General features: G+C 40.0%; 2 protein-coding genes across 6 annotated transcripts in view; both read left to right on the top strand.

Annotated features, from left to right (window-relative positions):
* toc (toucan) overlaps positions 1-23,115 on the top strand; it is a 35,359-nt gene extending 12,244 nt beyond the window's left edge. For 4 of the 5 annotated variants that reach the window (XM_076533472.1, XM_076533475.1, XM_076533474.1 and 1 more), the window contains 10 exons: positions 4,406-4,616; positions 4,695-4,800; positions 5,022-5,886; positions 6,317-6,750; positions 6,821-6,930; positions 11,374-11,496; positions 13,002-13,097; positions 17,251-17,420; positions 18,793-18,967; positions 19,729-23,115. In XM_076533472.1, the coding sequence (XP_076389587.1) occupies positions 4,406-4,616; positions 4,695-4,800; positions 5,022-5,886; positions 6,317-6,750; positions 6,821-6,930; positions 11,374-11,496; positions 13,002-13,097; positions 17,251-17,420; positions 18,793-18,967; positions 19,729-20,915 (3,477 nt within the window). In that variant the 3' untranslated portion in view covers positions 20,916-23,115. The remainder of the gene's footprint in view (positions 1-4,405; positions 4,617-4,694; positions 4,801-5,021; positions 5,887-6,316; positions 6,751-6,820; positions 6,931-11,373; positions 11,497-13,001; positions 13,098-17,250; positions 17,421-18,792; positions 18,968-19,728) is intronic. The other variant, XM_076533473.1, reaches the window with a different exon arrangement.
* A 161-nt stretch (positions 23,116-23,276) lies between these two features.
* On the top strand, positions 23,277-25,596 carry LOC100875436 (uncharacterized). Its single transcript, XM_003699382.3, has 4 exons — positions 23,277-23,597; positions 23,687-24,539; positions 24,615-25,031; positions 25,103-25,596. Exons 1-4 carry the CDS (start codon positions 23,469-23,471, stop codon positions 25,147-25,149), a joined length of 1,446 nt encoding a protein of 481 aa, XP_003699430.1. The 5' UTR covers positions 23,277-23,468; the 3' UTR covers positions 25,150-25,596.
* Positions 25,597-25,872: the final 276 nt, after the last annotated feature.

The raw sequence follows: 25,872 nt of genomic DNA, 5'->3' as shown, positions 1-25,872 counted from the left end.
ATTATAATAAAACATTCTCCTACGTACTTCACTATGTTCAAGTAATAATGAGAATCTGAACTGTTCATTATTTCAATTCAACTAACTCTCTGAAGATAAAAATTAACTTAAATAAGCAATTTGAAGATACAGTTCGTATTCTCCTTGTATCCAAAATGCAAATAAGCGTTTTCATTTCAAGTAATTGAAACGAAGTCAAAGTGTCATTAAATATTTAATTATTCCACTGTGAAACAGTTCGTGGTAACCAGGTAGCCATTACGCTGGTACCGATTGTACAACACGGTTTTTGTACTCGTCTGAATTTAGTGACATCCACTGAAGCAGAACAACAAACCAAGCAACGATGTTAAATGCGTCGTAATTTATAAGTCTAAACGGTGCCGCCTTTTAGAAAGTCTTTCAGCTTCTAGAAAGCGTTTCAGGCATTTTTCACCGCGATGCCGATTTCGCTGATCGAAAGCAATGACATTTATTACTGAATCTAACAAATTCTTAAGATTTGTTATAATCAAGATTATAAATGTTGATCTTATAAAGAAGAACATACAGTTTCTTGCACTTTGATTAAGCATCGAACGACTGAGATTCCTTACCGTTAGATTACAAAAATCGAAACGAATGCTCCTAATTAACACGCTTCGCCTCGCGTGGCAAAGAGATAACAACCGAACCGGGTAGGCGGCTCGAATTGGCACGAATTAAAGCCTAATGGAATAAAGTTATACTCCCGGTCTGGCCTTTGCCCGTCATTGGCTGATCCGCACATATACAAGCCTAAACACATGCTCGTGTGTCCACACACATGTGTCCGTTTGATTTTGATTCTTGCCACGATGTCTTCGCGGCATCGTCGCAAAGCCGATACGATATTTAACATATTGTTCGTCTTGTCGATATCGCGTCGTTCGCTCGTCTGACCGTGACATTTTCCTAGATCGATAACGAACGTGTCACGAATATCGATCCTACACTACACGGAATATACACGGTGATCCAGGTAATTTTTAATAATCACTGATTATCTAGCTTTGCAAATCATTTTGAAAAATTATTATTGACATGAGGTCTTTGATCTAAAAGTTTATCTAAAAGTAACACACTCTACAAGTCCTTATAATGTCATGTCACATGACACATGTTATAAGTCACATGTGAAACCAGACTCGTAGTTTCGCTAAACTTGAATTTTGTGTTCAATTTTAATTATAATCTACATATTCAAGGATTGTCGACGACAAAATGTTTTCTGTCTTCATTTTAACTTTCGTTAGTTGTCTCAACATTGTAGCAATAATTAGCTGCTTGTGTATGATGCAGCTAAGAAGTTGTACATTAAGGGGTTGATAATTCAAGAAGTCTTGTAAGGTTCAATAATTCCAGAAATCTTTCTCCTGACTCTTAAAAATCTTCAAACAATTGAAACTTGAAATTCTTCAAGCAATTTGATAACCAAAGTGAAATTCTTCAAATGTGAATTTTCAGAGTCACCCTTTCAATAAAATTCGAAAGAGTTGAAACTTGAAATTCTCTCAATTCTTCCAACCAGAGTGAAATTCTTCAAATGTGAATTTTCAGACCACCCTTTGAATAAAATTCGAAACAGTTAAAACTTGAAATTCTCTCAATTCTTCCAACCAGAGTGAAATTCTTCAAACGTAAATTTTCAGACCACCCTCGAAATAATTTAACCCAAAAATTTCACCAAAACTATAAAGTATACAAACTGCATTTGTAGCAGTAAAGTACACGAACCGCACATAACACACAGTAAACCTATTTCCCAGAATAAAAAAGCGCATTCGTCACCGAGTATATGCAGACATAACATATGCATCGTGAATAATTTATTATTTGCGCGTAAAGTCGCACGAAATATCCGCATCCGGTTTTCGAGCGAGTATACAAGGGAGTAGAAGAACTGACAATAAAATAAAAGAAAGATTTGTTAGAGATTTGCGTGCAGGGTTCACCGGGTTGACGAGTAGCGGTTCGTAGTAAAACTCGCGCGCGATGTAACCCAGTTCTCAGTCACGACGTCGTTCAACAGGGTCGTCGGTGAACGCACTCTGTTACACTGGCAGCCGGTTCCTTGCCTTTGAACAGAACATCGGTAACACTATTATTAGCGGCACGGTAAAATGCAGCTTTTTACTTAGGGATTACAAAACGACTATCTAATCGATGATTCTTAGCGTGCTTATCAGACGATCTTAAATACTCGAAATTCTTGACGATTGTGTGTTAAGGTTCTTTTGAGGAGATTATGTGACGCGTTTGTGTTTGGCTTTGGAATTTGCGGAAATCTACGAGTATATGTATACCTAGATATGGATGCTTAGGTGTTAATCATTGGGTGCTTAGAACAAGGTCTTGAATTTATGGACTATTATAAGATAGTCTTCAGATGTTTAAATTTAGGGGTTTTTATATTTTCAGTATGATAAATATTATTATAAAATTATTGAGGTCGTGAATTAGCAAATTTTTATATCTTAATTCTTCAATGTCTATATTTTTATATCTGCTAATCCTTCAATAAGGAAATTCTTAAGTCTTCAAATACTTAGAGCATGATTTCCAATTCTCTGAATCCTCAAAGTCCAGTTCTGAAGTCTGCAAATTCTTACAAGTCAATTCTAGAATTTCTAAATTACCAAATTCCCATATTCCCCAATTCCACAGTTCCTAATTCCACAGTCCCCAAATCCCACATTCCCCAATTCCACATTTCCCCAATTCCACATTCCCCAATTCCACATTCCCCAATTCCACATTCCCCAAATCCCACATTCCCCAATTCCAAATTCCCCAATTCCCACAGTCCCCAATTCCACATTTCCCCAATTCCAAATTCCCCAATTCCACATTCCCCAATTCCACATTCCCCAAATCCCACATTCCCCAATCCCACATTCCCCAAATCCCACAGTCCCCAATTCTCACATTCCCCAATTCCACATTCCCCAATTCCACATTCCCCAATTCCACATTCCCCAAATCCCACATTCCCCAATCCCACATTCCCCAAATCCCACAGTCCCCAATTCTCACATTCCCCAATTCCAAATTCCCCAATTCCCACATTCCCCAATTCCACATTCCCCAAATCCCACAGTCCCCAATTCTCACATTCCCCAGTTCCCACATTCCCCAAATCCCACATTCCCCAATTCCCACAAATCCCAAATTTCCAAATCTTCACTTTCCAATTCTGAAATTTCATAATTACCAAATTGCCAAATCCTCACATCTCTAACTCATATCCCCCAAATCCTCACATTCCCAACTCATATCCCCCAAATCCTCACATCCCTAACTCATATCCCCCAAATCCTCACATCCCCAACTCATATCCCCCAAGTCCTTACATTCCCAACTCCCTAATTTCCCAAATCCTCAAATCCTAATAACCAATCCCTCAAATTCTCCCCACCACTCACAAACTCCCCAAATCTCCAACTCCCCAAATCCCCAAATATTTAAATGCCCAAATTTCCCAGAAACATCTACGATAGCCCTGCCCACGATAAGCCTAATCTACCATCGGTATTTACGTGGTCCTCAGTTTGACGGATTACACGGGTTTGTTGTAACACGTGTTCTTACGTGATACGAAAGAAGTAAAGATACAGAAAGCATCGGATAAAGGTGACTGCTAGAAGTAACGTGGACCAGGCTAAAATTAAATTAGCCAACTGCCAGAGAGACACTTCTGATTCACCTCGGAACGAAGGGTTTTATTTGGAGATGGGCCAAGGGCAACGTACTCTTCGGGTCAAGCGGTCGACCTTGAAAAATTATTCGTTTTCTTTTTTTTTAATAATTCTCGCTGCGATATAGAGTCACTTATCAATCATTTCTTAATCTCTTCCCGTGCTTTGACAAGTCTCACTCGTGACGCACTTACAGCTCAAATGTGACAAATTTTGAATACTCTTCAACTTGAAATTTAGGTTCAACTTTAAGTAGCATTATCAAGGATCCTTGAATATAAAATACTCACAATATTTTAATTGTTTTTGTTCGTTTTAATGTTATAGCCCTGAATAGGTCTTGACTGACGCATATGATAAATAAACGGTCCGGGAAGTTAAAATGAAATGAAATTGTAAAAGTTCTAGAAAACCTAATCGCTGCTTTCAACATCTAAGCGAAGTTATGTGACACGTCATTGCCGAGAAGTCCCCATCAGATTTAATTCGATTGCTACAATGCGATTAAGCATGTCTATATTCAGTTAGTAACAGCTTCAGGGTATGGGACGTTTCAAGTAATTAGCGGATAAATGGAGGAATTTGTAACCATTTCCTTGGAATGTGTGTGATAAACGAATGCGTGAGATAGTTTACGATTAGCCGCTGTACACACTCGTACTTATCACTCTGTCGTAATCTGATTGCAGAATGTAGGGGAGAGTCGAATACCAGTACCACGCGCGACTCGACCGTCTTTCTTCCCGAAATCAAGACTACTCGGTACACCGACCCTTGTACCTGGACGTCGACGTTCTCTGATACTGTCGGGATGTTTGCAGTTTGTTGATACCGAGGCAGACCCTACTACTCCTAAAACAAAGTGCGGGACACGAACCGCGTCTACGCCGTCAATCGAAGGTAACTATCTTCAGTTTTGTTTTCGGAAAGAAGCATCGAGAAGTCGAACTGAAAATTTACAGTGACATGTTTCATTAGTAGATTCGGGACACAAGACGTTCACGATATCACCCGTGTGGGATATTAGCAAAGATGACACGCAACAGTTGGATCACTTCACCGAAGAGAAGAGCAACTTTTTCAGGTATTGCTTACCTTTCTATTATCGGGGCATAAGTAACGTTCTTAATTTTACTTGTACGGGGTACAAATAGAATCTGATTCGTGAATGGAACTTTAGGGTAGGGTCCTTTAGATTTACTTATTAATGTCAGAGGGTGGACTTTCAGGATTAGACTTTGTATTCAAGTGTCCAATCTTATGATCAATCGAGTGAAGATGTGATATTAATTGTTGTATTTACAGTTTGCTCGAGAGTTCTCAATTGAATATGCTGGAGGACACCGGTGAAAACTGCCTGGTGGACTCATCCTTGGGCAACTACAATGACAGCGCAGCCAACCCAACCCCTCACTATTTGATGCTAAACAAGCAGAATTCATTCGAACACGACGAAAGTCTCGGTATACTGACTCCCGACCAGATGACCGACTTCACGGTTGCGTTAGAGTGCTCCAGGACACCATCCTGCGAAAACCTGACGGGATCGGCAGGCTCTAGATTGGCGTTAACGCGTGCATCCGCATCGAGACCGTCCGTCGACGTAGAACCGACGGAAGAAGCTTCCAGCGAAAGAACACCGTCTCCGGAAGAGCTTCCGTTGGATCCGAAGCCGACCGAATCCGTCAGAGGCACCGTTCCTATCAGTTTTGTCACGTCGGTGACGAGTATCACAAGTTTGGAAGCTGGCTACCAAGGTGACGGTGAAAATTCGAGGCCAGCGAGCCGCGGAGCGGATCCACCGTCCGTCGCACCGGCTCCGAATCTACCGGCTCCTTGCAGGCAAGATCCGATGACAGACTCGGACTTCTTCACAGAAAGCGACGCGGACGCGTACGAGGAAATCGTACGCGGTGACAGGAAAGCTCAGGTAATCGATGGTACTCTGTTCTGCGCACCTGGTGGCCGAAGATGTCCAAGCTTCACCGGGGAGGAGATGGATTCGAGCGGCATCTACTCGGATCTCGATAAGAGACAGGACGAGCTTCACGCTCCCGAAGAAGCAGCCGAAGAGAACGAGGATCGCACGCCTGATACCATTGATACGGAGGTCTCGCAAAGAAGTCAGCCTACGTCGATTAAACCGGATGTTATTATGGATTACCTAGAGGCGAGTCGATAAGCTTACCTGTTCAGACGATGGAGTATTCAGTGTGTACGGTGCAGTCTCCCTATATGGCTCCCCTTTGTATGGCTCGTGAAGCGAGTTCCGTTTGACATGGAATTTTATGAACGCCAGTGGTGCTTCCACGCTAGCTCACTGAAGTTTATAAATTTTCTACCAAATGTATATAGCGAGACTTCGCTGTATTTATAAATAGTATCGCCAAGTAGACTATTAATAATAAAGCAATCAAATCTATTTAAGCTTAAGACCTGATGTAGATCTCCGCAAAATATGTTAATCCTTGCTCCTCAAGTTAGTTCGAATATTGATCAATTCCTTCAGGTCGTTATCCTTCTTGTTCAGATTTAATATAGATTGATGCACGTAGAAGTATAAATAGCGATTGAAACAGCCTGTATCTGATCCTCTTTAGGCACCTGTGAATCCCTTAGAGGTATCAGCTGATTCTAATGGATCCATGAACCCAGCCGAGGTTACGGTGATCGAAGTAAAGCGGAACAATGATAATACAACGTCGAAGACGCAGAGTAAAACTGATTCGGTTCATTTGAAGAAATACAAGATGCCTAAGAGGAACGTCGTGTCGAAGATCAAGGCGATGATCGAGTCTGGCCCGAAGGATGAGACGGAGAAAGAAGCTAGACGTTCGCAAAGAACGTCCAGAAAAGGCGGACGTTGGGATGCCGTTATGAGTAAAATCGAGGCTGGTAAAAATGAGCAGAGGACCAGGTCGGTGAGGAAGGAGGTGAAGTCGAGGGTCCTACAAGGCCTTAGTCAACCATCGTCGACGGGATCAACGCAAAAGAAAGTCGGCGACGCGAATAACAATAATAATAAGGATAAAAGGTGAGACATTTGTATTTTTAGCCGAATGTTTTCGTCCATTCTGCGTTGCTAAGAAGTCCCTAATTACCAGGAGATTACGTGGCCGTCAAGAAGCGAAATCGCCAACACAAGAAACTGCCAGAAGCTCCGTTCGTAGCTCTTTGAGTGATCTCAGCACTGGACCTAGCAAAGACGCGTCAAGTAAGTTGAATTAACATCTGTTTGTTCGTAATCGCAAATTAAATTAAAATTCGCTCTTAACAATGCTTCTCTTCACGTAACGTACTCTAATTTGACTGGCCGTGAACATTTGTAACGCGTTATCTCTAATCACTTTTTATATCATCGTATATTTAAAGTACCTTTTATATTTAGCTTGAGGGAGTGAATTTTAATTTTTTTAAGTACTACCGTGGAGATATTAGGGTCACTGTAGATAGGAATCAGGATGAGTCTGACAAAAATGTGGAACGATCCACACGTTATGTCAGGAACCTCGTATCAGAAATTAAAAAATTCCTAACTGTTTATGATGTCAAAGTTGCCAAAAATAATAGTAGATATTAATTACAAGTATTGCAAAAGAGTGAACCGTTAACCTGGGAAATTGAATAGAGTCATATGGAATGGCAGTAGTATGGACCGGGAATGGAAGACCTTGCGAAGAACAGTAAAGCTTGAATAAACACGATGCCAACTGATTTTGCGATATCGAATTATATTTGACCGCATACCATGCGTCTCGCAAAAAATGTGGAAACCACAAAGGCCAAGAAAACGAGTAGTTTCGAGCGGCATTAAGAACCGTTTAAATTGCTTTTTTCGTTGATTTTCCTGCAAGAACTACATAATCAAGGTGTTTTTTGTAAGACGTCAATGCGTAGTTGCAAAAAAGCGCATGCTCTTAGCATCGCGTATGCGGTGCTCCCATAGGAGATATCGATAATACCGACTGACCTCCAGAAACTCGAGGCAATTTTCATTCGAATAACTTTATCTGCAATTTTCCAATTTTCAAATTATCAGCGACTTTCGCAATCGAGCGCCGCATGTTACACTTTTCAAAATCCCATCCTTACAGCCTCGTTATAGGGGTTAATTATCCATAAAGATACAAAACATAAATTTGTAAATATTATCTCATTCCACTGACTCTAATGGAATGTCGAAAGAAGTTTTACCCTTGAAGATTGAAATACAATGTAGGGTGAACACGTGTCGTCGATGCGTCGCCAAACGTTAGGGGAATAGGATGTTTTTGCGTAGGTGGTTTTCTTTTCGTAGAAGAGGTGGGGTGATCGTAAATATGGGCGTAGGAGGGTGTTTTGTATCGACCCGTAGTAGAGCCGGGAAACTTAGATGGGAAAAGGAAGGAGGGCGCCGGTGCCCGTCTTCCGGCGCCACTGGACAGTTTCGTTTCCATTGGATCGAGGCAGCCGTAGCCGTAGTAGCAGCAGCATCCAGTCGGCAGTCCTCGGCGGACCTCGTGCTCGCTCGGACGCTGTTTATGCACGCGTGTTGCATATCCGTTCTTCCTTCCCCCTGATTGGGTTTCTTCTTCTCTCCCTTTCTCACGGTCCCTCGCTCTCTACCCCCATTCGGTTCAGCAATTTTATCCGAGGGAATACGTGTGCGCGAGAAAAAGAAGGACAGGAGCGGAGTAAAGAGCGAACAGCCGGTGCATCGTCGTCAGTGAATGCCGCAAGGTGACGGTGCAAAGTGCATCGAAACTGTGTGACCGTAGAGTAAATTCTCATCGACGCTCGTTCCTCTCCGTATTTTTCCGTATTATTTCGTACGTGCCTTCGATTCCCGTCGAAATCACACGGGCAATACCGTGTCAACCGCAACCGACAGCGCACTCGGCGTGACCTGATTTTATAATTGTGTCACGCGGAGCCTGAAGTTTTTGCTCGATACGGAAAACGATCGAAGAGAAGCTGTTTCACGAGCAACCCCGTGCGATCACGCCTACATATATATTATCGCGCGTTCGCTTCGATCGCGAAAGGAATCTGAACCGCAAGACTGGATTTTACCGTCCCCTCTCTACTCGAATGAAAGTTTCCCAAGATACCGTTACGGAAGGAATCTTTGGTTACGTTCCTGTGTGTTCCCTCGGAACGTTTTAGCCACGAGCAAAGAATAGAGGGTTTCTAGAAACGATCAAACTCGGTCTAACTCTTGTTCGTGTACATTAGGCAGCTCTTCACGACGAGCTCACGGGTCAACGGCACTAGTGGTTTATTTCCGGCATTGCCTTTCTTCACTAGCCATCGTATACTGTACATACGTACACGTCCTTCGACTCGACGCCGGTGTCCCCACCCCATTTAGACAGGTGCACCCGGCGACCACGTGCGTTCCCAAGGCCGACGACCACCGGTACGCACCCGGTTTCATCTACTCACTTACGCAATCGCCATATCCGAGTCAGATGTTAAACCCACATGGCTGAGGACACGGCTGAGGATCGACGTGCCGGTGAAAGACACCCGTCGCGCTCCTGGATTATTCAGGTCGTGGAAAGAACCAGCAACAACCTGTCGTCGTGTAACTCGTCGGATCAAATCTCGCCCCGAAATTAACCGAAAGCGCACAAAAATCGTTCGTGACTGTTCGGCTGAGCGGAACACGTGCAGCGTACTGGTGCATATTGATTCAAAGCTGGAAGAACGTTTTATTATCGACGGAACAAATTTTACGATGATGTTGAGTGTTGGCTGCGGATTCGAAGCATGCGAGCATGCTGGGATCACGGAGGCAACCTGGGTAGTAAACATGGCCGTGGGCCGAGAAGATACCACGAGGTGAAGATGCAGGTTATATGACTAGTTTGAGGAAATGATTTTATTGGGGATGGATCAACGGTGAAAGGAAGCTTTCAAAATGGGGCAGCAAGGATCGAAGGGTAGACCACCTCTTCGGACGGATTTCGTCAGGGATTCGGCGAAAATGCGGCTCGGCAGTTTCAAGAGAGGTATAGTAGAGCTGCTGTTCTTGACGTTATCGATAAATATCGATGATATCGTTAAAGTAAATATCAAGCTTAACTTATCAAAACCTTGTACGACTTAACCTATAATTATGTCATTCAAATATAATAATATTTAAATTAGAGAAAATTAAATTAAAGTACAAATAAGAAAGGTTAAGTTACATCGAGTTCGAAGTTTGATATACACATTCCATGTCAGTCTAATTAATATTAACGATATAATATTAATATTATCGATAATTGATGGCAGCATCTCTATGAACTAGAAAGGAAACAAAACGAAATTAAAAACCGACATTTTTCCCGCGCGATCAAAATAGAGAAAAGCGTTAATCCTGATTAATCCTGTAATCCCATTTCTTGTAGAGAAAAAGAAGGATGTCCGTAGCTGGTATCTATCGGGTATCTTTTTCTTCTTGGTTCATTTAACGCTAGAAAGTTCCAACGACGCGAATAGGAGCAAATGGCCGTTGCACGGGCATTCGAAAAGGTAGATGGGTCGAACGGTTTCTCCTACAGCGAGCTTAAAACGTTACGGAGAAGGATCAAAGGTACCCTACTTACACGTCGCCGGGGGATTTCTCTTTTATCTTGATCATCGATCATTGTTATTCGAGGAATCTCGAAGGAAATTGTTCGGTTAGGTCTGTTACATCAGGATTGTTTCTGCGGTGGACGATGATGAATGTCCCGTTTAGGTTCAGTTAGTTGACCGAGCGAAAGGGATAATAAAGAGGAATTTATCTTATGAAGAATATCATCCAATTGACACTCGCTGACTTTGATGCAATTTTTTTATACTATAGAACTCAAAAAGGTATTATCTACTGTATGTTATTAGAAAAGGGTTGAAAATAACCTACATTCTTCAACTTTTATTTCTTGCAGATCTAAACGTTTCTCAACCGGTTGCGACATAGCTAATGAACTACCACGTAATTCGTATACAATAAAGACTGTTACGTATAATTGATAATTACTGGCTTCATTAAAGCGTACACGCACAAACGTGTTACTTAATATCATCGATTATCGCGTATGCATGTCCTGAATATTTACCCGACTAGTTTCTTCAACATGCAAGATTAACTCAAAGTATTGTGCACATGGACTCGTGCTAGGCCGTTATGTGCTCTCTTGCAGGCAACGGGCTACGGTGCAGCCTCGTGTACATAATAAACGTTTTCTTTTCCTCGTTGGTTTAATCGACGAGCACGGTTCAAACTTAGCTCTTCGTGCGTTCCCGCTATACGATATATCGTCTCGTCAAGCACGAATTCCGATGATGCGCAAATTATTGGGCTGAAATTCCAGGGTTGATGATCTTGGAGAATATCACATATTGTATACTCAGTTTATAATTTACGATATTTGGAGCTGAGTGAAAACTATTGCACAACCATACGTTGTGTTATAAGTAGGATTGCTATGTTGCACGCTTTGGCGCAGTGGCAGCTCTTAGGGGGTTGGGGACTTCTGCTTTAAATTTTGGGGAAAGCAGTATGCAATTTAAACTTTCAAACCCCTAAATTAATTATCTAAATTATCCAATTTTCTTAATTATCTAAATTTTACAACTTATTTAAATTTCCATTTTTTAATATTTTTAAATTTCAGAAATAAAATTAGTAATTTCTGTTTTTCAGAGAGATCACCAACATCGGTAAATCCACCAAGAAGACTGGTAGCAAACGGTCGTGGTAGTCAGCAGAGCCGTGTCAATAGTTTCGACAAGAAAAACTGCGTAGAAATTTCGCCCATCAATCTCGGTGAGTTCGAGGGTCCGGTTCCTCTGCTCCCTAAAATTATATGACACCGGAATCGCACGTATGTTTGTGTCCACACATGCGTTTACGTATATATAAATGTCTGCTGCCGTACGCTGATTGAACGGAGGAAACGAAAGGTCGAGGGCACCACTGCGTACTTCCGGTCGGAGGCCTATTGCGACGAAGAGAACGCTTTTCTTTGAACGTCTGCCTTTATGCAACAGTATGCGCACTCGTACATTAATGATCGCATTCGGTTCATTTGTATCGGCGATTAATTGAAACGTCTGGCGAGAAATTGATTAATATTGTTCTATCTCATTTGATATTAATTTTTCTATGAAACCAATGTTTATTAGGGGATTATTCTCGTTTACAGAACTAAAATATGAACAATTAACATGGATAATTAAATACAATTATGTGTAATACAGTGTAATAATACAATTTAATGTAATTATGTATTTCCAAATGGAATTATCTCCTAATCTAATTACTTAAAGCCTCCTGTTGCTTGTTTCATCCTCTGTAAAGTTTGTTAATCCTCTAATAGCGACCACTTAAATTCCACTATGTATGTTCGCGGAAACTATTATGTATTACATTATCCCTGCATTGTACAATAACATCATTATCGCGAGTTCACATAGAATTAATTAGCGTATATCGTTTATACTGCGTGACTTTAAAATTATGGAAGGAACTTAATGTTGCTACGACAGTGCGGACAGAGATTATAGAATTTTATTTATGGCCAGGGTCAGAATCGTAACGGTATGCATCCCTTATTACAGACAACTGCACGGTTTGGACCCCCGACCGTATCCCTAATGCCAGTTCCTTCTTCAAATTTAAACGGGAAAAACGTCGGCGTGCCACTCAGTCTGGCAGATGGTCGGGTGTCGTGCACATCGCATAAAATATTTCTCGTGGAGAACGTGATTTGTGAATTACTCGCATACGACACAGTTTCGTGATCCGCATACTGTCGCTTTGCCATTTACGAACGTGGTATGCGATCGCGGACAACGATTACGATAAGGAAATAGTCGATTGCGATAAAAGAATCAGTGATATAAGTGTCGGTCGTAACCGCGATAATGGTTATCTCGTACTACCGTAAATATTATTTTAATTACTTGTCGTTTCCTCCATTCAATACTTGCGTTCAGCAATGTTATTGTAAAATTAAAAAAATTAAGCGTAGACTATAATAATCGTAAATCAGTAAATATAATTCAGTTTGTAAATTATAGTTCAAATTGTAAATCAGTCGTCCAAAGGGTTTGAGGGAGTTTATCGTTTAGAAAAGCTCGATTTTAAACGATAAATTTTCTCGCGAAACATTACGTTTCCCGTTCGCTCTGTATGAACACGTTTTATCTTGCGCGTACGGTAAAACGGTTCACACCGTACGGTACTTGCAAACTCGATAATACATCATTTAAGGCACTGCCGGCTAGTGTGTAACATGCTCTCGTTAACGCAGCGAATTCTGTTTCCAGAGAAGAGTCCGTCAGCGACGCGAAAGCCGACAATAACCAGGAGATTAACAACCACTCTTCCGGCGAAGCAGCATAGTATAACGACATCGACAAAAGGTACACAGTTTGTTCTTCTCATAATTCTTCATTTTAACTTACTAACAGTCTTGCCTGATTATTAACTAGATAAACGTTGGATCCTTCTGTAAGAGTCGTTCAGTGAATGAAAAGACAAACATTGTAAAGCGGAACTTTCTACAGTTTTATTGCTTGGGATTTCTGGAGACGGTAACTCTTTGATTCGTTGAAGACTCAGAAGAATTACAAAACTATAAAATATCACATAGTTCAAAATATTCAGAGTCAAAGATTTAGAATTTTATCAGAGTGTAAAAAATTCAGAGTTTTTAAATATCAAAAGTTTCAAGGGATAGAATTTCAAATTTCTGAAAACTCGGAGACTGTCTCTCAAGTCATAAACGCAAAACCCAGAAACTCTCAAAGTCGCGAAATTCTAAAGTACTAAAATTCCAAAATTATAAGACCTCAGAGTCCCCAAGTTCTGAGAGCCCAAAGTGCTAAATTGCCAAAACTACACAATCGTTTGTCTCTTTAATTACTGAATGAGGCTTTCAGCGAATTTCGAACGGCTGTTGCAAAAGGTGTAGCGAGAAGAATCGTTTTACTCCCAGCACTGTCGTCAGAGAAGATAATACCACGAGGATACATCTTGCTTTCTAATTCATTGACCGCGCTACTCCGACGGTAGCTAGTTTCTAAAAAAGTCCCACGGTTATTTTGCGGTGCGTACAGTACGTACAACCATTTCTCCGCATGCACGAGGACGCACACGTGCGTATCCCTCCGTGTTGTCGTTTCGAAGAAAGTCATAGCTTTCACTGGATCCTCGGGACTAAACCCTGGATTCCCTCTTGAGGGTCAATTGTCAGTCGAAGAAACCCGCAGGCTAAAGTGGAAGGAATTTTGTCCAAGCGAAAGTAATTCGGTATTTACATAAGTTTGCAACAATTTGCATCTTTTACTTTCGACACGAATTTTTGCCATGTTTCTGCTACAATTTTGCATTTATTATTTATGCGCGTTTTCACCGGAAATTCAACAGGTCATCGATAATGTCGTTTTCACATAGTGTAACACGTTCGGTAAATTATCATTTCTTGAATAAGTTTGACAATTTAAGATATTTGCAGAACTATATATAGCACCCTGTTGATATTAATTTTAATTATATACCAAGGGATTTGTACACAGAACACAAACAAAATATGTTTGAGATAAAAACCGATATTATAGAGTGACCTGATATGTGGAACTAATTACTGAAATACAGATCGTTATCACTGATCGTTTACGTCCTAGAAAACATCTAACTGCGGGACGAGTTTCTACGAGTCACGGTCTTGTACTTCCTTTCATTTTAATTTATTGTTTTATTAATCATTCATGAAGCAACTCGTGGCAGGCATATTGGTAGCTAAGCAAATTGGGGAGTACGGTCACTTAGAAGTTTCAATGCATTGTTTCGTAATTTATCTCTTAATCTCATACATGTATTCAGTGTTTTCTCGTTCCGTACTCTTTGAATGAGATTTAAGGAAAAGCAGGAAATGGCGCGGTCACTTAAGCGATAATTATAATCAAGTTAAAATATGAAATGTAATATTCATTGGAAGCTATGTTTAGAAACTCGGATTATTACTGTGATCACGCGAATTTCTCTAAATTGCTTTCAATGTACCAATTATCGATTCTAATGTATCATTAAGTACATTCACGTTACGGTATGACGAAACAGATATCGATGAGCGGAATTAACAATTGTTTGCAAAGCGTTCAGCGGAAGAGCGTTATCCGATCGTCGATCATTCGGACCATTATCTTCGAACGATTATACCCGGGAACACGTACAATTGTTTCATACAAATACGGTTATCCGTCGCCATGTAAGGGTAACTAATTCCAAATACGAAAGCAAATTCATTCAAAGCACGGTTCTGTATCGTACTCGTTCTTTCATCTTTCGTTCTCTCTTTTTTTATAGAAAATGTATGCATTGTTGTTATCCGTAAATGGTCGAATAGTGTAGAAAGTGATAAGATGCAAATCTTCTTCATTTAACTAAAAGTTCTACATTTAATTACAAGTTCTTCTTCGTTTAATTAAAAGTTCTTTATTCAATAAAAGTAACTAAAACTTTCTAATAGAAATGTCTGATGCTGTTAAGAATCAACTGTACTGCAGTTAAGTTTAATATTCGGAGGGCTTTCGTTATATTGCCACAAAAGTACAGGGAAAAGATTGTAATTAGGAACTAGATGTACGCACAAATTTCTGCAATGTTGATGTATGTAACAGAAAGATATAACAATGTGAAGTGCAACACGTGCCACATAACTTGAGGAAGCATCACTGTGAAAGTCTAACGATGGCAATATAACAAGAACCTACTGCATTCGGAACAGCCTCAATTTCAGGACATTAATAGCTGTATTTAACGCGTTAAATGCCGCAATGAAAATGGCTGGTACGGAACGTTATAATTGTAATTATTTAGAATACGATCCATCCTGCAATTTAAACTTTCCATTCACAGAATTAATATGCTATCAGTGTTTATACCGATGACTCTGCGCATTCGACTGACTTTACATAAATTCTCTGATCTAAAATCTTGATTTACGAGTTGATGGGTTTACAAATATTTTTCACCTGAAATTCTTCAAACTCTTCCAAGTCTCGTAAACCTTAACTCTTCAACCGTGTAACTCTCTAAATTCCAAAAATTTTCAAAAGCAAAGCTCCCATAAAGTAAGACGCGAAAATCTGAAGGGAAGCCAAATTCGCCGCAAGAGCGTTTCGTGGAAATATCATTTGTAGCCGTTCCTCGAGCGAAAGAAATTATGGAAACGTATGCAGACATTGTGGGTCATATTCAAGTCGTGTGTATCAAGTGCGCGGAGCGTGTGTCCGGCCAGACGCCGCTTTCCGCGTGTCCATCGTCTTCGTATTCTTCGAGGTTGCACCTCATTTCAAGGTGGTAGGAGTGGTCGACAAGAACGAAGGAGGGATATATCGCTCCGCGAGGCAGCCTGTGGCTCGTGCTAATTCAGTCGAAGTGCGGACTTGGCCAGCAAATCGTTACAAATGACGATCCCGATTAGATCCTCTTGATGTCCGTTCACGATTATTATTCCTACCGAACGGACATTGTTTCCTGCCTAAACTCGTGCGTCTGCCACGCAATGAACATTTCGTAACGACGTTAACAACGACTTCCCGATTATCGTGCGGCCGTCTAAATACAAACAGTGTACACAATAGAGCAATCGAGTCAGAACGCAATAACGGTGTGATCTAAGTATAAACAAGAGCGGAAACGATGGTTCGATATTGCGTAGCACAGTGTCCGAAAATACACTTCGATGAGGAATAAAACGGTTGTTATAGTTCGCGCGGTAGAATTCCGTAACCAGTCATCATTTTGGAGTTTCCAAATTGTCAGCAAGGTCGTCGTACAGAGCCGACCTTAACCCAGTGGTGTCTTCATTGACTGGGCCGGTGCTCTTGAACGTATTCGGCCCGTCGAAATAAAATCGATCGATTCACTACTGGCGCTCTTCTTTTTTAGTTGGTCCAAGTAAAGGATCAAGCGAGGGGGTCGCTGACGTGCTCGCGTGCTTTCACGTACATACATCGGTAATAATGGGAGGATGAACCTCGTATGACGTAGCCAGACCAAATGGTCGTCGTTACGATATAATGAGTCCCTCGTACCGTGAATTTTCCATGATAATCGCGTTTTCTCTGTGAGAACTCCTCCCCGGCAACGGGGGGAGGGGGGAGGAGGTGCGTCGCATCCGGTGATCCTGACAAACAGGTAGCTCGACTTTCCAGAGACTGGAATAAACGGTTTTCTCTCTTGGAACGAGTTTTCCGTACGACTTTCTTCGGATACACCTAAATCTGGCCGTATAAAATAGGAGGCTAGACAATTTCACGATGCCGAGAGTGATGCGCACAGTCGATGTGTCTTTGCGACGATGACGGTGGTAACGTCGAACAATGATACCGATCGCTGTTTATATCGATAACGACGGTGTCACTTAAGGAAACGAACGAGGAGAGATGGAGAAACGCGTAATTGATTTAGCGGAGTAAATGTGACGAACGCAGATTCACGGAGGGATAGATTTTTCTTTCGAAGATCGAGCAATCATAATGGTGATGGGACCGGTGACGTTGCTTGCAGATCGCGATACCAAGGAACAACACGGTAATAACTATGGGATGACAAGGGTGTCTTTGGAGACGCGAGACCAGGCTGCGCAAACCGACATCCATTATGATGCCGTTCAAGTGAAAAGGGCGGAACAGATTATCGAGACCCTTTCCATCACCGTTCAGTATTTGGCCTACGAGGTATGTTCATTCGTGTAATTAGAGACTAGTTCCTACCAAAATTAACCTTGGAGTATTAGCTTGTGGCATGAGTAGGGTGGACAAATGAGGGAAATTTTCAAATGTCTTCTGAAGCTCAAATTTCTCAATTTCCAAATACCATATATTCTAAGAATTTAAATACTGAAAGTCCTGAATTTCTTCATTTTTTAATTCCCCAATTTCCAAATCTGTAAATTTCCAAATTTCTAAGTACCAAAATTCTCAAGTCTTCAAATCCACATTTCCTAAATTCTAAATAGCAAAAATTCTAAATTTCCTAATTCCCAAACCTCCAATACCTAAGTTACCAATTTTTTAAGTACCGAAATTCTCAAGTCTTCAAATCCCCATCCCCCAATTTCTAAATAGCCAAATCCCTAAATTCCCCAATTCCCAAATCCCCAAATCCCTAATTTCCCAAATTTCTAAGAACCAAAATTTTCAAGTCTCCAAATCCCCAAATCCCTAAATTCCCAAATCCCCAAATCCCCAAATCCCCAAATCCCCAAATCCCCAAATCCCCAAATCCCCAAATCCCTAATTTCCCAAATTTCTAAGTACCAAAATTCTCAAGTCATCAAATCCCCAAATCCCTAAATTCCCCAATTCCCAAATCCCCAAATCCCTAATTTCCCAAATTTCTAAGTACCAAAATTCTCAAGTCATCAAATCCCCAAATCCCCAAAACCCTAAATTCCCCAATTCCCAAATCCCCAAATCCCTAATTTCCCAAATTTCTAAGAACCAAAATTCTCAAGTCTTCAAATCCCTAAATTCCCAAATCTCCAAATCCCCAAATCCCCAAATCCCCAAATCCCCAAATCCCTAATTTCCCAAATTTCTAAGAACCAAAATTCTCAAGTCTTCAATTCCCCAAATCCTTAAATTCCCAATTCCCGAATCCCCAAATCCCTAATTTCCCAAATTTCTAAGTACCAAAATTCTCAAGTCTTCAAATCCCCATCCCCCAATTTCTAAATACCCAAATCCCTAAATCCCTCAATTCCCCAAATCCCTAATTTCCCAAATTCCTAAGTACCAAAATTCTCAAGTCATCAAATCCCCAAATCCCCAAAATTCTAAATCCCCAAACCCCAAAATTCCCAAAACTCCAAAATCCCTAAATCCCTACATCCCTAAATTTCCTATTCATCAAATCGCAAATCCCACACCCCTTAGAAACCACTTGTTAACGCCCAGTGTGGGTCATTAACTTCATTAGCGAAGCTACAATCCGCCCACCACGTTTAAACATTCAGAATATGCCAATACTTGATACCAGATCTTACAGTCCAGTTTTAACATTTGTTTGACATTACTGATCTATATATTCTTGTTGTTTCACGTACAGTTGGACGCTTTTTCTACTCCGAAGCTAAAAAAAGATTGCGAGAACATGAAGAAAGAATGGATGTCGACGTGTTCAGAGATCGAAGAGTTGAGATCTAGAAACCTCGGCATTGAAGAGAGACTAGAATCAGAGAGGGAGAATCATCAGAGAGCCTTGGACCAGCTTCGTGAAGATCGTAAGCCTTGCCAAGATTTATTTATGTTTCTTTCAGTTTCCTGGCTTGTTACGGTGAAAAGTCGCAATGACGTAATTCAAGATATGGTGTGTATCAGTGATGGGCAGATGGACGGACAATTGACGAGCTGACACTAACTTCTCCATTAAAAAATGACAAATTTTATTATATTTTTTCCAAACTTGAAATGATCATAAGTCGCTGAGAATCGATCACTGCATGTAAACTCTGGTACCCGATCTTTTCTTTAATAATCACCTATATGAATAGTTTTTGCAATTCTAAAGTACAGCTGTAACGTTGAATCCAAAGTACAATTTTTTTGTTTGTAATTTAAATTTACAAGTGAACTTTTATGTTATAATATTTCATGCACGACCCGTGCCTGGTACGACCTGTTATATGATAATAATATTCACTCGGTTAACGAGCATAATGCTCTCGATGTCGTGGCGAATAGTGGAACCATATAAAGTGGAGCAATTGTTAATTAAAATACGCGAGGCTGGTGTGCCTACGCACACCTACCCCTTGCCGACCAATTTAGAGGTGAAATTTTCGAATGTGTCCACACGCTCGAACTTCACAAACGCTCAATTTAGTGGCCACGTAACGTTCATCGAAGTTAATTATAGGTTTGGCACGTTCGTCGAACTTAATCCCGTTCTCTCGACCGTCTGACTTTGTTTTTTCGTCCATTTTTCAATCTATCCGGATGACGTCAATCAGAAATACTAAAGGGAATCATTTTTTCTTCGCAGTGGAGGCTCATTACACGGCAGCCCTGCAAGAGGAGAGGCGCGGATACGAGGCGAGGCTACGCGATTCCTTGAACGAGGCGGCGAAAGAGCATCGGGCCTCGATTGCAAAATTGCGAGCCGAGCAGGAGGCTGAATTGCTACGAAGAGAAGCGGAATTGAAGAGGAGATCGGTTGTACACGATCAAGGAGCCGCGCTCACAGCGGAAGTGGAGTCTCTGAGATCGGTGCTGGAGATCAGGAGCCAAGAGAACGCCGCGTTGAGATCGGATCTCGATAATATTAGGCGAGAAATCGAGGACAAAGAGGCTTTGCAGCAACGAGTGGACACGCTCGAGGCGAGATGCGAGGACCTAAAGGCGCAGCTTCAGTGCAAAGAGGCACTCGAGAGGCAGATGGCCCACAACAACGAGGTTCTGCACGAGTCCTTCCACCAGATCTCCAAACAGAACAAACGGTTGGCGCAACGTAACGAGGAGCTTCAATGGAGGTTGCGTCAAAAAAACGAGGTAGTGACCGTTCTTGCGAATTTGACGCCTAGAATTTCGCGCTCGTTAGGCCCGGAACACGTCGAGCACTCTCTTTCACCCGACAAGAACGGTCCGCAATCATCCTCGGTTAAGTTCATGGTGGAGAAAGGCGATTCGGTCTCGTGGACGTTGGAGATCGACGACGAGTACTCCAAGGGAGCGTCGGACGCCGTGCCGTTGGCGACCCCACCAAAAATGGGCAGATCCGAGACCTCGACCACAGTGTCCAGGCAAGGATCGCTCAGATTGACGCCTAGAAGGCCTTCCGTGGATATGAGGGCAAGGTCTAAAAGTATTTCCGTTACGGATTCCGCGCGCGTCGAGGAATCCACTTGGAATCCTTCGTTCAATTCTACGCCGATTCCTCGACGAAGACCCAGAAGCGACCCGTCTTCTTCCTCTTCCTCCTCTTCTTCGTCCTCCTCTTCTTCAGCAACGGCGGTGACCACGAATTCGGCTGTGGCCGTTGCTGTCGCAGCTGCCGCCGCCGCAGCTGCGGCCGCCGAGGATTGCGGCGCGGGTCAAAGACCTCAAGAAGCGGGCGGTGAGGCCATGATTTCCGAAGAGGCCTCCGCCACCAGTAGCGAGGACGAATCATCCACCAGTAGCGATATTCCTCCGTTGCCGATACAGTTTGCCTGGGGTAAACCGATCAAGTAACGCTCTTACGATCTGCTCGCTTTTATTACCCTTCGTAAGAGTTTCTGCTGAAGAAGAACCCGATCGGGACACGTCAGTTTGTTCGGTAATTCCATGACTCTTCGTGGCAATTACGCCAACCATTTTCCAAGGATAACGATATCATTTTTACGAAAAGGAATATCAACGTTCATGCTGTTGTTTCAAATGTACGCGCACTTTTTCTATTACTTCGGTACCTGTAACTTGTACGTTTCGGAAGAGAAGAGATATGAGTAGCGTAGCTTTCTACCAAAAGTTATTATACATGTTAAAGCGTGCGGGTAGTCCCGTGTTTGTCGGGCACCCGAGAATGTGAGTCGGAAAAATTATAGCGACATCGGGCACGTTTGTCCATGCGGGCACTTCGGACTACAAAACTTGCGAATATTCTAGGTTTAATTCGGGATTGGTTTAAAATGAATCGTATCGTGTTTCGCGAATATTAAATCGTTTTAGGATATTTCATTCATTTTATGTTAGAAATTAACAAATTTCCAAGTATTCGAATTCCCAAATCCCGCCCGATCCCGCCCGAGTTTTTTCGAACCATTTCGGCTACTCACATATCCCTAATACAAGTACTGTACCTGCCTCACAAGAAGGGACGCGAAATGCACGCTTAATTGGTCAAAAAAGTGGTACACAAAAATCATACAGATTAGAGACCTGTGCAGTGTATGTTGTCCCGAAGCATCTTGCGAAACATACACAGTACATACGTTATTTGAAAGTGTTTTGCGTAATATCTTGCGTCGTAGCCGAATCGCGCGAATATAAAGAAGTTAGGCCTTTATTTAAGCGTTTAAATTAGAGATACGGTGTTTTTAAGATGTGCTGGTGTTTTTTAAATCATAACTATGTTATTGCGATTGGTAAACTGACTTTACGTCTGCTTATCGCGGGTCGTCATTCTCTCTATTTCCGGGACTTCAGTACACGAAAGATCGCACAATACAGCCTTGTTTGTTAATCCATTTGTTGTATCGATGTTTTTCTTTTATTTTTAATGTATACAAGCGTATATATACAAATACACATACGTTTGCAATTGCAAAGTATGTATATTTTTTGCGATCATAAGTACTAAGAGTTATTTTGTTCATTTATTTTGTACAAGGAAAGGGTTGGAAAGAAATCAGAGAATACGTCTTGATTGTCACGTATCTTATGCGTCCTTTTAGATAGAAAAAATGCGCGTAAATATGCAATTAATTTACTTTGAAAAATCTTCTGTCAATTTTTGACAAAGATGTCGCAGGCTATTGGCGGCCACGAGCCATGTATCTCTCAGAAAACCGAATCGAGTCGGGTCACTGTTTATTTAATTCGTGACACTTTTACACATGTCCGTTTTATAAGGTATGATGCGTTTATATTACGTCTGTACATAAACGACAACGATGTTTATAAATTAATTAGTCTTTATCGCAAAATATTGTAAATAGACAACGACCGTCAAATCGATCCTATCCTCGACAAAAGGAAAAGCAAAAGTACCCAAGAGAAAAAAAAACGTTGATGAGGAGGCATTCACTGTGCTTACTGAAAAAAAAGGAAACTATTCGTCATTGATGTGCAGCTTACCGAACAGTACGATTAATTGTGGTTTGTTGCATTTAAATCAAGATTACTTGCCAATCGTTTCAAATGTAATGCATAATTAACACGTGAAATTATCATTTTTGTGTAACATTGAAATTTGATTTGGCGGTAACATTGCTTACGCAAAAACGTATAGCATTCGTAATAAATATTGTACAACTTCGATGTGGAAAGAGGACTAACTAACAGCGTTCTTAACGTTATACGTTTTATTGCCAAATACTGATGAATCGATATATTTATCTGTATTCTCTTTTACGCGCAACATCAGATTTACAGATAATATGCTATTTCAGGTGCAACTTGTTAACCCAACTACTATACGTTGACAAATAGTCAGTTGGGTAGAGTTGATTAAAAAAAAGAAAAAAGTAAAAAAAAAAGAAAGAAAGAAACTCCGTTCCATGGATAACAGGAAAAGTATGTTCGGTAGCAGTAGTGTAGGAATAATTGGAAGATGTCGAATATAAGAAAAAGCAAGTATTATTCGCCAAGAAGTGTGTTTTCTCTCACATGTGCTGGCAAATTCAATGTATTATATACCTATCAAATAAATATTATCTAAATTAAAAAGAAATTTTATTCATTCCCTATAACTTAACAATTATCCCCACTTAATGGTTGAACCAATTAATAATTTATATTAACTATTTTAATTTTACATGATTTATTGCTTATTATTTTCTCCCAACCAATCTGATACTTTAACACAAGATGTCGCACGTGTTGATTCTTTGTTGACAATAGGTCCAGTAGAATGGGTCAAGAATTTATTGACATTGCACTTATTCCTGTGCTTGTGTATTTTGTTTATGGTTTTAATATGGTTCGTGGTTAGGTTTCTGTTTGCAGGACCAGCACGATTAAAACATAAACTTCAGTATTCAATGTTTTTCTGTAACTTGTTTACTCAAAAGAACAGTTTTAATAATGGAAAACTCGAAAGTAGAAAAAAGAGGTATGTCAGACGAATTTGACATAAAACCACTAGAACCAATTCTAGTAAAGGTTAATAAAACTGGTTGCTCTGCTCATGACATTCACATTGACAAAAATGAGGTATTAATAAACATCAAATGATTGTTTTACTGATTTCAATCTTTATTTCCTCCATTTAATCAATATAAACTTTCCAACCTTTCTAATAGTTTAGAATAGGTCGAGCAAGGGAGAACGATGAAATTATTTTGGATACAATGATATCTAGAAAACATTGTATTTTAAGGTGTACAGGAAATGAAGAATGGGTGATAAAAGATATAAGCTCTTCTATTACATTAGTTAACAATACTCCTCTTTCATCCGGTATAAGTAAGAGACTGTCTGATGGAGATGTTATACAGTTTAGTCAATCTGAGAAATATAAATATATTTTTACGCTTGTTTCTAAGAATGAACATAGAATTAAGAGACCAAAATTAGATGAACAAATACTTGACAATGTTCGTATAGAACAGAAGACATTTGCAGAAAATCAGGAGTGTCAAAAGAAAGTTCTTAAGGATAAGTTAGAAATAAAACAAAAGGAACAAGATGAATTAAAACTACAATTGAGCCAACTTTTAAATCAACAACCTATTTCGCAAGAAGAAACAGAGGATCTTCAAAAACAGATTACAGTGTTAGAAAGTAAAATAGAAGATGGTAATATTGAAAAGCAGCAGTTACACAAAGTGTATGCTGAACTGTTAGAGAAGCTAGAAAATGAGAGGATTCAATTTGAAAAACAATTAGATGAGGAGAAAAAAAAATGGCAAGAAGCATTAAATGTAAGCAAACAGGAAAAAGAGATGTTAGAAATGAAAATGAAAGAACAGATGGAAAATTGGAGAAAAGAACAACAGGCTGAATGGAAAAATGTTATGGAAAATGTAGTTAAGGAAGAAAAAAATATACAAGCTCAATTACTAAATGAAAAAACTATTTTGGAGGAAAAGCTAAAGGAAACAGAGAAAGCTTTAAAAGAACAGGAAGCTAAAGTAGAAACAATACAAAACACAGGTATTATTTCATTTATAAATAAGCTCTTAAATTTTTAACTAGGAAATAAGAAGTTGACTGACTTTTTATTTACAGAGGCAGGACCTTCTGATAAGGCCAGTGACAGTTGTATATTTTTAGAAATTGTTGATCCTTCTTCTAAACTTCATATCTTAGACACCATAGATTTAACAGCTGCTACTCAGGTTAGCGCTGATCCTAGTCAAACAGAAAATGTACTTCATAAAGTTGATGATATCATGGATGAACAATTAACATGTAGTATATGTTCAGAATTGTTTGTGCAGGCAACAACTTTAAGTTGTATGCATACATTTTGTCATCATTGTATAAATTCTTGGATTAAGAAGCGAAATGAATGTCCGGTGTGTAGAACACCTGTGACTTCAATGAATAGGTCTTTAGTTCTTGATAATTTTATTGATAGTATAATTGAGAATTTACCAACTCGATTTAAAGAAAGACGAAAACAAACGATAAATGAAAGAAGAGGTAACTATATTAGAAAATAGTATCTATAATTTTTAAATACATATTATCTAAATGATTTTATAATGTTTCAGCGCTCGAAATGCCTAAAAAACGTCCTACAAAAAGAAAGAAAACTTAATTAACAGTAATATCTCCTGGATAAGAATATTTATATACTGTTATAAACATAGTTTCCTTGTATTACTATTTTTTAAATATACATAGTACTATCACATGATATAATAACGTACAAATTTAATATAAAACTATAATTTTTTATCTAATATTTCATAAACAGTGATGATTGTTCAGTTTTTATACAGTGGAAATCAAATCTTATAAATCTTGTATTGTGCCATTATTAGTGAGTTTTGAAATCATTAAACTTTCGGTGGAAGCGAATGTATTCTGTATACACAGAGTGAGTCATTTATCTTTTGGAAAGAGGCAATTTTTTATTAAGTTTATTTAAAGCGAGCATCAATATAGAATTAAAACACAAGAAAGAAGTTTACATATTGTTTAAATTAATGTACACATTGTATAATTTTGATTAAGAATATAAGCTGCAAAGCATAAAAATACATTTTAAATCTATCCTGTTTCCCACCGATTGAACAAAGACGCCTCCTACATGCACCATGTTAAACTGTTTCATGGTATTATTTGTTCTACAATAGATCGTATTCAATTTGCGCACCTCGACTAACTTTAGTAGGCTCCCCACCACATTCTGCTGTCTCACTATCATACGCTTTCTATTCCGTTGGTTATATATACGGTGGACAAAATATACAAATAATACAAAATTATCAATACAACATTATCTCTATCTACGACATTTCACCGAAACTTTCAAATT

The sequence above is a fragment of the Megachile rotundata genome, chromosome 7 (assembly GCF_050947335.1).
Source record: "Megachile rotundata isolate GNS110a chromosome 7, iyMegRotu1, whole genome shotgun sequence".
NCBI lineage: Eukaryota > Metazoa > Arthropoda > Insecta > Hymenoptera > Megachilidae > Megachile > Megachile rotundata.
The sequence above is the reverse complement of the archived record's forward strand: the minus strand, read 5'-3'. Positions and strand labels throughout refer to the sequence as shown.

Coding starts and splice junctions, on each gene's coding strand:
- LOC100875436 (XM_003699382.3), top strand. CDS start 23,469: ATGGAAAACTCGAAAGTAGAAAAAAGAGGTATGTCAGACGAATTTGAC. Junction 23,598..23,686: donor TTCACATTGACAAAAATGAG/GTATTAATAAAC, acceptor CCTTTCTAATAG/TTTAGAATAGGTCGAGCAAG. Junction 25,032..25,102: donor AACGATAAATGAAAGAAGAG/GTAACTATATTA, acceptor ATAATGTTTCAG/CGCTCGAAATGCCTAAAAAA.